The sequence below is a fragment of the Hippoglossus stenolepis genome, chromosome 5, assembly GCF_022539355.2.
Source record: "Hippoglossus stenolepis isolate QCI-W04-F060 chromosome 5, HSTE1.2, whole genome shotgun sequence".
Taxonomy (NCBI): Eukaryota; Metazoa; Chordata; class Actinopteri; order Pleuronectiformes; family Pleuronectidae; genus Hippoglossus; species Hippoglossus stenolepis.
In genome coordinates this window covers 17424592-17436636 of record NC_061487.1, presented here as the reverse complement: position 1 = coordinate 17436636, position 12045 = coordinate 17424592, and the positions used below count along the sequence as shown (strand labels likewise).

At 40.7% G+C, this 12045-nt stretch overlaps 2 protein-coding genes across 2 annotated transcripts; one reads left to right on the top strand and one right to left on the bottom strand.

Annotated features, from left to right (window-relative positions):
• Nucleotides 1-3454: 3454 nt before the first annotated feature.
• Nucleotides 3455-4880, top strand: LOC118110031 (leptin). The gene is made up of 2 exons (XM_035157574.2): nt 3455-3685; nt 4045-4880. Exons 1-2 carry the CDS (start codon nt 3536-3538, stop codon nt 4363-4365), a joined length of 471 nt encoding a protein of 156 aa, XP_035013465.1. The 5' UTR covers nt 3455-3535; the 3' UTR covers nt 4366-4880.
• A 267-nt stretch (nt 4881-5147) lies between these two features.
• rbm28 (RNA binding motif protein 28) lies at nt 5148-11866 on the bottom strand. Its single transcript, XM_035157573.2, has 20 exons — nt 11503-11866; nt 11170-11316; nt 10803-11080; nt 10605-10680; nt 10395-10487; nt 10240-10311; nt 9975-10092; nt 9643-9869; nt 9477-9543; nt 9229-9338; nt 9058-9131; nt 8801-8936; nt 8417-8481; nt 8146-8304; nt 7814-7963; nt 7645-7719; nt 7417-7540; nt 7021-7159; nt 6441-6555; nt 5148-5663 (listed from the first exon to the last, which is right to left on the bottom strand). Exons 1-20 carry the CDS (start codon nt 11621-11623, stop codon nt 5529-5531), a joined length of 2481 nt encoding a protein of 826 aa, XP_035013464.2. The 5' UTR covers nt 11624-11866; the 3' UTR covers nt 5148-5528.
• Between the last annotated feature and the right edge of the window lie 179 nt (nt 11867-12045).

The window sequence follows — 12045 nt, the reverse complement described above, 5'->3', positions numbered from 1 at the left end:
ATCCATTGTAACAGAACACTTCTGTTCTGTAATACTTGTATTTCCATTGTTGCTTAACAAGTTATCTTATTAAAATGATTTGCTTGCTCAGACCGGACCTCTGCATTTCAGTGTTGCTTCATTCTGAAGCAACACTGAAATGCAGATTCAGGTCCTTTCAGATTACTTTTATGGAATTAACGTCACTCAAGTGCCTGGGGGTGAAAACAACGCATCGTCCTGCAGGGCTGCACATCCAGGATCCCTGAATCCAAATTCCCGTCATTCCTGTGACTCATCCAGGCCGAACCTGCTGAGTGGAATTCCTGGTTTCAGCGCTACATCTGGACAAGTAACCCGATGCTGTACAGGGCCTATTAACATGGCCCAACCAGTGCTGTAGCACTTCATTAACCCTAAGGTCTGTATATTACCCTGCGTCATTCACCGCTTAAGTAAACACATCCCTTCTCCTGACCTTAAAGGGTCAGTGGATACGACACACGCGGGATTCAAATGTGTGCAAGTGTGAATAGTTTGATTGAAGACGGGCACACACGTCTTATAAGGATGTGACTCACACGCTCCCATAAGTCATGTGATACAAAGTCCTCATGAATTATTGATGACGCCTTGCAGCGTCCTTCTGCCACATTCCAGGGGGGGTGTAATCAGACTGATTCTCTGTGATGTGAGAGGCACCAACACAAACAAAAAAACTCCCAGTCGTTGTTCATAATGTGTGTGCAGAGAACTGACCGTCAAAAAACATTTCAATTTGAATTGTATAGGCCCAAATCATAACATGCATTATCTCAAGGCCTTCTATATAGTAAGGTTGAGACGTAGAAAATGATGGAGAATCCCAACAGCTCCCACAAAGAGCAGGCACTCAGCAAGAAACCCTCAGATTGATAACTCCACCGAAACCACAGATCCATCGGAAAAATACAAATAGATTGTTTTCTGCTGTGCAAAGGACATAAATAGCAACAAGTATGCATTGCACTTTGTGGTTGCATTCAATTATAGCAATGACTTCATCAAGAAAGACCACTACAATATCTTCAAATCTTTCCACTGCACTAAGACGTCACATACTGGCAGACGAGAAAAATCCTGATTCAAAAATAGTTTCATCAAGAAGCAGCTTTTATTCTTCCCAGATGTCAGCTGTGTTGCAGGCGAGAAACGTCTCCCTGAACTGACACAGAGCAACTCTGAAGAAACTTTGAACAATATTTGGAAAGTTTCCATCCAATCATATCACACGCCTCATTCCCTCACGCTTTTCTCTCATGAATAATAAACTATTCCCGTTGAGCCTACAAGCCGGACATGGTCCCCCATTTACTTTATCCTTCCCAGAAATATGTCCTGTAGTGTTTCTTTTTCCCAACAATTTTCGGATCCGATCACGTCTGTTTGCTCTGCTCAAAGTATGGCAATGACCATGTGTTAATCATTTCATGTGACTCCTGCATCTGTGTGTGTGTGTGTGCATGTGTGATGTCAGCAGATTTGTGCACATGCATGAGGTATTTAACAGCAAGCTGAGTTTACTGTAAGTTACCTTGAGAGAAAAGTGAAATTACCATCACTGTTTTGTTCCCTGCAGACCTTCCTCTGACACACACAAACACACACACACACACACACACCTACCTCGCTCTTGGCCTCCCTGACCTCTATTTACTTCAGAGAAACAGAAAATTGCTCAGCACAGCCCCCCCCCTCCTTCTCCGTGGAGCAACAACACAAATCTGTTTCCAAAAATAACCACTCACTGTGAAAAATACATTGATTTCCAAGAAGAACAGTTAATTAGAGCATATAAGGAAATAAAGCAAAAACAACTCAAAGGTAAAAAATGTCCCACATTAAAAACACATGGCGTTTATCGCATGACATGACGTGACAATGCTATTGTTCATCACTGGAGGACTTTCTTCTCTATTCCTCAGAATTTTGATCTGTGATAGTCACTCCAAGTGAAACAAACATTTGACTCTGGCAATTCTTTTGAAAACGAAACCCAAGACTGAAAAGATCATGTTATATCTATCTATCTATCTATCTATCTATCTATCTATCTATCTATCCATCCAGCCAACCATCTGCCACAGTATGTGTGAATTATGTATAAGTAGTTATTTGCCCTGTGACTCATCAGACACTGGGTATGTGGTTGCGACCCAGCGACATGTATTGATCACGCAAGCAAAACTAAAAATAAAGTAGAAATTTGACACCCAATCGAACCAACAAATAATAAACTGTTAAACGATGATCAAATTAAACATAAGAAGATAAAAATATCTGTAGTTGCAGCTAATTTACATAATAAGCACGATAAGAGAGGATGTTTATCTTTTGCTGTGTTCAAACATATTGTGTTATAGTTAAATAAATCATGACCCCAGTAACGTTATGCAATGTTCGGAGAGAGCAGTAAAGACAAGTGTGTACAGGATATGACATATAAGGTAATATTGACTGTTTGTTCAGTGCAGACGTTTCTACTGTTAGAAATACTACGGTTTCTCCTGCCTCTAATGAATCAGTTTAGACAGAAATAAGAAGGTTTTGTGCAATTCTGGATTTGCTAAATCAACTTAAGAAAGTCATTGTTGAAATATCATTGAAAACACATCTCCTGATGTTCCAGAGAAGTTTGTTAGCAATTCCTGGACAATGACACAATTTCTTTATCGGCTGTGTTCACGAGCGCTTTTTTTCAAATTTTGATCAGATAGTTTTTTTCCACATGACAAAAACATGTCACAGGACAGTTGCTGACATCGACATCCCCCACCCCCGTCTTGTGTAGAGCCACTAGGGGATTCTGGGGGTAAGAGATGGGGAGAGGTAAGCGAGGGGGTGGATGGTAGGGGGGGGGGGTTCAGAGAGAGGTGAGTAAGAGATGAGTCAACAGCCCTCCACTATAAGATGTCCTGATGGAGCCCAACACTGGCATACGAGCAGCCACCAGCCAAGGTAAGGTCAACTCTCCTATTCCACCGCTCTGAGTTTCAGCTCTTCCATCTTTGTTTGTTTAAACTCTGCTTTTACTCGTAAAGGACACCAGGTGTCATTTTTACAGAAGTTCCTGTTAGTCATTGATTGTGAGTCTTGTTGTTCCAGACAAGTTTTTAAGAGCTTTCTCTTCCGCTCTCTTCACAAAGCCTGTAGCAGAGATTTGAGAAGAAAAATAATAATCTGGGGATGTTTGGGGATAAAAGTGTCAGACAAACTCAGTGATCTTTGTAGCAGTTACTCAGCCAGAAATTCACAGGTGTCACCATCACAAATATTTGCTGCCACAATCAAACATATTGAGTAAATCACTGGAAAGAAGCGTGTGTACAAACAGTAGACTTTCTGACATGAACTCATAGCTGCCATTTTTGTGAGATGACACAACGGTTAAAGATACACAAACATGAAAAGGCAAGGTAACCTGCATCATCTCTGATTATGTCCGATTCCATTTTTTCTTCCAGGAAAACCAGAGCTATCCTCAATCCTCCACATCCCCAAAGATACGGCATACAACATGGACTACACTCTGGCCCTCCTGTTTTCCCTGCTGCAAGTTTTAAGTGTGTGTTCGGCCGCTCCTGTGCCGCCGGAAGTAGTGATGATGAAGTCCAAGGTTAAGTGGATGGCAGAGCAGCTTGTTGACAGGCTGGACAAAGACTTCAAGGTAAGAGCTGTAGTTTTGTTTGTGAAGAATTTAATATTTCACAGAAACTGTAGTTTACTTGTAGTTAGTTTTACATAGTTTCTATGTTTGATTGTACGCAACAGAACAGATGTCAATGAAACTTGGTGGAAGGATGCAGAATGGCTCAGGGAAAAACCCCATTAAATATTTGACATTCCTGAACGTTGCAGGATATGGAGCCATGCAACATTTTTATTGATTTCTCAGAATAATTTGTGGATCTTGTTGAAAGGAAATCAGGCATGTGTATGAGTATGTGCTATTCTTAGCAGATCCAAATCACCTCAGGTTCTGGTTCTAATTGACACGACTGACTCTTGCTCTCTGTCTTGCTGCAGTACCCGGCCAGCCTGACACCTGCTGACAACCTGAACGGAGCATCCTCCATAGTGACGGTCCTGGACGGTTACAACAGCCTGATCTCCGACACCTTTCACAGGGTCCCCCGGGTCAAATTGGAAATCTCCTCATTGACGGGTTATGTTGATCAGTGGAGGAAGGGGCACTGCAGCGAGTGGCGGCCAAAGCCCTCGATGCCCGAGCCGAGGCTGCAGAGTCCGAAAGAGTTCATTCACACAGCGAGCATTGAGGCTCTGATGAGAGTGAAGGAGTTTCTGAATCTGCTGCTGAAGAACCTGGATCAACTGGAGACTTGTTAAAAGTCAGACATGAGGACCAATATTTTTAAATCGGCATCAGTGATGTCGCTCGTGGCCATATTGAACTTTTGCCATGTGTTTTGAAGGAAATTTATTCTTGAACATGCACTTATTTTTATACATATGTATTTATTTATCTACTTTACTTAGAAAATATGTATTTTGTACCAATTATTGTCTTTTTCATCAGCATGTGTGTAGCACGGGAATGTTTGCATGTAAACTAATCCTGAGCACATTTTGCACAGACACTTCAGCTGCTCATAGGTCTGTATTACAGGACACAAATGTTGCATCAACAAAATAGGAATCTACACATTAGCTCAGTCCTGAAGTTGACTCAGCACTGTGAGGAGGAGGCATCACATCGAACAGTGATGTCAGCCATTGAGGAAAGTTGCCAAGAACAACAGGTGTGTTTGCATGAGAACAGGAAGGGTAAAGGGCAACTTCGACTTCAGCGCAATATCATGTTATTTAAATCCATAGATTGACATTTTGTATATTTTTGTACAGTTGACAGTATTTTTTTTAACTATTGAGTTTTAAATATGAATAAATTGTTTGAAAAAAATTTGTTCAGGAAGTGTGTGGTTGTTGTGTAGTGAGATGAGATGAGGGAGATGAGAATAAAGTGCAAAAAGACACGTAGACCAGGGTCATTCGTGGGTGTTCTGGGGTCATGAGTGGGAAGCGTTTATCCACAGCGGCTTATGATTAACTTCTGCTTTAAACTACCATTCAAAAATAGTGACTGTCACTAGGAACCGACACAGCCAGAATCATCCTGCAACAAATCTGGATTTAATGCAAAAAAAGATAAACAATAAAACACACATTCAGGTGGTTTTGTACATTTTCTTAAAAACACATGTAGACAAAGAGAAACGCCATTTTTTGTATAATTCAGTCTGATTCAGCGGAAAAAAACCAACAACATGAACTTGTATTACAGACACGCAGGAGCAGGGTGACTGAAGTTAAGTGACGGTTCAGTTTAACATATGAGAAACTGGTCGATCCGACACAAAACGAATGTATGAAGAACCATCGCATTTACTTTAAAACCTCAAGATGTCAAATGTAGATTAAAAAAGTAACTTCTAAGAGTCAAGGGCATTTCTCTCTCACTCACTCACACACACACACTCACACACACATAATTAGCTATTAAACCACTTGTTTCTTTTGACGTTGCTGCTCTTGTCACTGTTGCCCATCAGCTTCTTCTTGTACTGCTCCACCAGGCTGTCGAAGCGGTCCCCGTCCCTCTTGAACGGCTGCTTAGCTGCTTTAATCTTGTGGAAAAAAACAAAATGAAGACAGTGTTAAGATAAAACCACAGGACAACTCCGATGTCACCAAACCGACAAGCAAGAAAAACACTTCTAACAGGGATTGCTGTCCTAAGTAAAATGTGAGAGTGCGATAGTTAACACTTTATATTACATCTGGCAACGTACAGCTTAATCCTTCAGGATTTAAGCATTAAGAGTAGATATTTTGTACTGACAGTGTATGAGGTAGTTTTAAATGTCCTTGTGTTGACTATTATTCTTATGAGCCATCACATTGCATTTGCCAAATCCAATAGATGACTAATAACCTAGAATATTGGCTGATACATCTGTATCTGCCACAGAGCTCTGTTAACAAACTGATTGTTCCACTTTTAGAATGTCAGAAACCTAAATCCTTTATATTGTTCTTATACATCTCTTAGACTTTAATCATATATATTTGGCCATGTGCACCACTAATAATCTCAAATTAAGCCTAAGTTAATGATCATAGGTCATCCAGTGGATGTAATACACGTTTGTACAGAGGCAGTTCTGTTGTACTGATAAACTTCTGTAAATCTCCCAAGCAGACTTCCAGCAACAGCCAGTTTTAGGGTTGTTTGCATTTGGTTTTGGCAACGTTCTTGTTCTTTGTGCAAGCCAAGTCTCAGGGGCTTGAAAATTAAAACAGACAAGCCACTGTTTTTAAATTGTTTCAAATAAATCAGGGCTTCACTGACTGAACATGACACCAGGTTACGAATAAGCATTAACAGCAGAATATGTAGAAACCTGGCTTCTGGACTGCATGGGCTTTTCCATTTGTCGTCTTTGAGGCTCTTTTCTGGTGGATCCAGGTTTCGCTTTCTTGGGTGGTGGGACTTGCTGCTTTCCTTTATCACGCATTCTGTAAAAAAAAAGACAAAACAGGCAACATTGGTTACACATGATGGGAAAGACGACGAGTTGGCATTTGTGGTAATTGCAATAAAATAGATCTAGATGTTGAATTAGTATTATTATTAGCCAGTAATTCCCAGCAATGAAACTGCATAATGTAAATTGACAGGTTGACTAAACTCATGAGGGAAAAACATCCACCACTGTAATGTCCATGCATGAAATTCTTTCAAGTTGAAAAATATGAACAGAGATCCAGCAGGTAACTTTTTCCTTTGGTTACACAATAACTAATTATGTTGAGGTAAGAGAAGATCGCTCCTGTGACTTGTATTTGCAACTGTTAATCGGATTTTGTTTGACGTATATCCTAAATTTTTTATTAATTTAGCTGTAAAGATCGATCGGCTGAAGCACAGCAGATGGGTACGAATATTTTACACAGGAGACAAGTAGGCAATATAATCTCCACCTGATCTTAGGTCCCCGATGAGAAGGTAAATTCAGAACTTTCTTTCGTTTCTTTCCATTCTCCAGAGAAATGTGTTCAACCTCAGGTTTGGTCTGGAAGCCGGAGAAGAGTTTGTCTTTCTTCTGGTTTTGAGGTGGAGCTGATAAACACAGAACAAACAGTGGACAGAGAGAATATGAAAAGATGTAAGAGGGACACCAAATGGTAACGGCACAAATGAAAAGGCCTTGTTTGCCATTTCACTTCAGTGTTACAGCTGGTTAAAGGTAACAGGGTTTCTCCTCAGCGCTATGTGCTGTTCTTTGTCTGTCTTGTGACAGAATATGTTTTTCACTTTTCTACATGGTTAATATAAGCATGGTGAACCGCATGTAAAAAGTCATAATCCTTTCATACCGCTCTCCTTTCCTCCCAGCACTGATGACGACTGTGGTTTACTTCCTCCTTCCCTCGGGCCTTGTCCACCACTGGCTGCCTGAGGTTTAGCTCCTCCTTGATAGGGACGATTTTGGGTAAACTGCTGCAAAAACGTACACACAGCGTTATTTTCCATTTGGAAAAAAAGCAATTTTTGTTTAGACGCTGATTCTAAGATGAGGATATAACTCTAATTTATAGACAAACCTTGTTCTTTTGTTGTCGCAATTCCTTCATTTTAAGTTTCCTTGAATCCTCCAGGGAGAACTCAACAACAGGTCTCTGCAGACCAAGAAAAGGAAGTACATTTCAAAAAGCTGCCTTTAAACACACTAATATTCATTTTACTACTTAAGTTGTCCAGAGTAAAGTGTACCTTGTGAGACCCAAAGATATCAGGGTTGTTGTTGAGGTAACGAAGTGTTTTGAGAGCATTTTCATGGTCCTGGAACTGGACAAAGCCGTAACCTAACGACTGTCCCATCACCTTACCCTTCTCTGGCTTCTTATCATACATCACCCGACACTGAGAGGAGAAACAGGACGTGCACACACACACAGCATGAATATAAATGAAGACAACACCCCCTACTGGGCACACAGACTAATTCTATAGCTGCCACATCCACAAAAACTATTTCCAGGAATGTTTTACAAAGCTGCAATAAATTTTTTTTATTAAATTGTGCTGTATTTAAAGAAATGTACCTCTGGGATGCGCACTCCCTTCCCACCCTTTATGGCTTCAAGGCAGAGCTCTCTGAGTTTTTTATTGTCGACCGACTTGGGCAGGTTATGGACACACAGACGATTCTTCGATACAAACACACTAATGTCCCGAAGCTTGGTCCTCTTTATTTCTTCAAACTAGGAGAGGAGACAAAGAGAAAAAATATATGAGTCAATTCAGCGGTGAATATAAGTACAAAAAATCATTCTCAAAATAGAAAGAAGAAATGTTGAAGAAAAATAAACTCACTCTGGTTCTTTTGATCATGTCTGCTTCAGGTACACCCTCTGCAGCCTTGGTTCCAGCTCTGATCACTGGTTGTTGAAGTCAGAAGAAGAGAACAGAGTAAGACATAGAACTGATCTAGAATCAACTCAGCAAAGGAGTGTGACAACTAAACTGATCTAATAATTTAATGTGCACCTCTCACAAGTCAGACATGGCTTGGCTGACTTTGCATCTCACTTGGAGATTTATCCGTTCATGGTTTTTAATGCGGAAGTCTATGAAACTTACTTCAAATCAGCACGAAGAAATACATAAATAAATAACTCTAAGACGAAACCGTTAGAAGGAAAAATGCCTGAGAAAACATAGGAGGAGAAAACAGGAGGACGAAACGGGATTACTCACATCCCTCTCTGGCCAGGTACAGGTTCCTGGTGCCTGATTCTACTTTAACTTTATCGACCTTCAGTTTGGAAGCATCCTCTCTGGTCACTGCTGCCACAATCAACAGCTTTCTGCCGTCCACACGCACACCGCCATTCTGCATCAAACAACAAAGTGTTGGAGCAAGGCAGCAACATTCACAAAACACAATAACAGATGATGCCGTAACATAAAATAAAAAGATATGGAGAATATTTAGGGTTGGTTTTTAAGATTACCTCGGCCTGGTCTTCTGATGCAGCTATGCACTTGTCTGCACAATCTTTAGTCTTAAACTGAGCAAATGCACAACCTAGCAAAACAAAACAAAAAAACAAAATGAGCCAATCAGCAAGTTTTGTAAAACAAGAGAGGACGAATAGTGTCCGTCTAAAGCACAGCTGACCGACCTTTGGAATGGTCGGTGTCTGGGTGGAGAACTATCTTGATGTAGTTAAGTTCTCCGTACTTCAGGAGAACTTCCTCAAGACCTTCTTCCTCTGTGTCAAAGGACAGGTTCCTGAATGAGCCAGGAGAAACAAGCACATTTATGATTATAACATAAATGCTCAATAATAATAGTGAGAAAAGTGGAAAATGAAACAATCTTAAAAAATGTTTTAGAGTGAGATAAATGAAAATAGGACGAGTCACATACCTGATGAAAATTGTTCTGCCCTCTTTAACATCAGATGGGAGAAGTTTATTTTGTGCTTTCTTTTTAGCTACAGGAAAAAGCACCAAACAACAAAAAAAGTTGAAACAATCAAATAAAACATTTGTATAACAGTCCTACAAATTTAAGATAAGCTGAGAATTTATACCTGATTTCTCTTCTTCATCATCATCATCATCATCGTCATCATCGTCCTCCTCTTCACTATCGTGTTCCTCATCATCATCGTCCTCATTATCATCATCATCATTATCATCGTCCTCCTCCTCCTCCTCTTCACTATCTTGTTCCTCATCATCCTCATCATCCTCCTCATCCTCCTCATCCTCTGATTGGGATTCCTCTACCTGCTGCACAGCTGGTTTAGAGGCGACTCTGCAGAAAATCACACAATTGACAAAAAAAGTCAACCAGTTAAATTAACCGAATGTAAAAATGTGACAGCAAATGGACAGAATGGTTTATATCTGGGGTTCACACTTTTTCTTTGATGGTGGAGCTGGTTTCGTTTCCTCCTCCTCCTCCTCCTCCTCTTCATCTTCGGGTTCACTTTCTGGGTCCGACTGTTTTACAGTTGCTGCCTCTGTAGTTTTATTTCCTGTGATGCAGAACAAAATTAAAATCTTTATTTGGATACTGACTGACATACTCCGATGACTGTAAGGACTCACAAAGTTTGCTCTTTTCATTTAATTGTGTTGTAGATATTGAAAAGAGGAAATGTTGTTCACTCTTGAAAATGTACCTGCACTGGTGGATTGCTGTGTCGCAAGGTATTTGTCCTTAGGTATAGCCCAGTCAACTGCTACCTGCCTCCCTGTGGATAGAACAATAATGTTTAGAAAATGCAGTCACACTATTTAACCTAGACAAAAGTTTGCAGTTGTCTCAGTCACTGACCTTTTATCTCCTTCAGGTTCATGCTCTGAAGAGCTTTTGCTGCCTGAGACACGTTTTTAAACAAGACGAACGCAAATCCTCGCATCTTCCCATCTATACAAAAAGACAAAGTGAATACGGGAAGCGCATGATCGATCGTCCCAATCGACAGTCGCACAGCAATTCAAAAACAATGTTTGAAATGGTTATAAGAATTTAGACAAATGTTACCAGGTTTCAGGGGAATTTTGGACTCAAGAACTGTTCCGAACTTGGAAAACACCTGCTTCAGGTCATCTTCTGAACACTACAACACAAGACACGTATCACCCTGCAGCTCAAGCAACAAATCTTCTCAACAAGTACATGTCTGTGGATCAAAGTGCGATTTCACATTATTTTGTTCCACATCAATGTTGTGCACTGTACCTTGAAACTGAGGTTCCTGATGATGAGCTTTGCTTTCAGTAGTTTCTTCCTGATGCCTTTAGATCCCTCCTCGTTCACTTTAGGAGCCGGAGCTTTAGCTGGTACTTCAGTTGGTACTTTAGCTGGTACTTTAACTGATACTTTAGCTGGTACTTTAACTGGTACTTTAGCTGGTGGTTTAGCTGGTACTTTAACTGGTACTTTAGCTGGTACTTTGGCTGGTTCTTTACCTGGTTCTTTACCTGGTACTTCAGCTGGTTCTTTAGCTGGTGGTTTAGCTGCAGAATGAAAGACATGAACAAGGTTATGAAGAAGGAAAAGTAAAAGCAGAAAACTGCTGCTTTTGGACATGTGTCCTCATACCCACCTGTTTTCTTTTTATCTTTTATTTTCTGCTTGGCCACAGAAAGAGAGATCCTCTGTCCGTCGTAGTCTTTTATTGTTTTCATAGCTTGCTGGGAATCCTCCTCCATTGCGTATGTGACATAGCCAAAGCCCCGACATGTTTCTGTACCTGGTTTAAAAAAAAGAAACGAATATGTTAGTTGCTGGTGTAGTTATTTTTATTTTAACCTCGCTGCTCCTAGTTATTAAAGTTTTTTTACATTGTCACGAGTTACTCTACACTGTGATTCAATTGATAATTTGCCTTGTTAACTAATTATTAACGTAAAAGACGCAAAGTAAATGACAACATCACCTTTCTCTCTGACCACGAAGCACTGCTTCACCGGACCGACCTCTGAGAAGATTTCTTCAAGACGCTGGTTCGAAGCCGAGGCTGGAAGAGAGGCGACGAATATGGTCTGAGGAGCAGGCATGGCTCTCTGCTGCTAGCTAACGTTAGCACGATAGAGTTAGCCTCCCCGGCTCGGTAATAACTCACAAACTGCGGTTTTATCTGCTCACACTCCAACACTGGAGCGTAATATTAAACTATTCAGAAGAAAAAGTCACCGTGAGATCAACACGTGTCACGGAGCCGTTTAGCTGGATCGCGATTAGCTGCCAGGATTCGTCGCATGTTTACATATGTGGGCTGACATCTTAGAAAGTGAGCGGAAACCGTCACTATCCGAGTTTAGCAGCGGGAATCTGGAGCGTGGCGCCTCCTGCGGGCCCGGAGGTGTCACAACAAAATAACATAAAATAAATGCATCTTGTAAATATTTTGTCTTTAAAATGTTGTTTCATTTTGTACCTTTAACATCCATGTTGCTATGTACTGAATATGCAGTGGTAA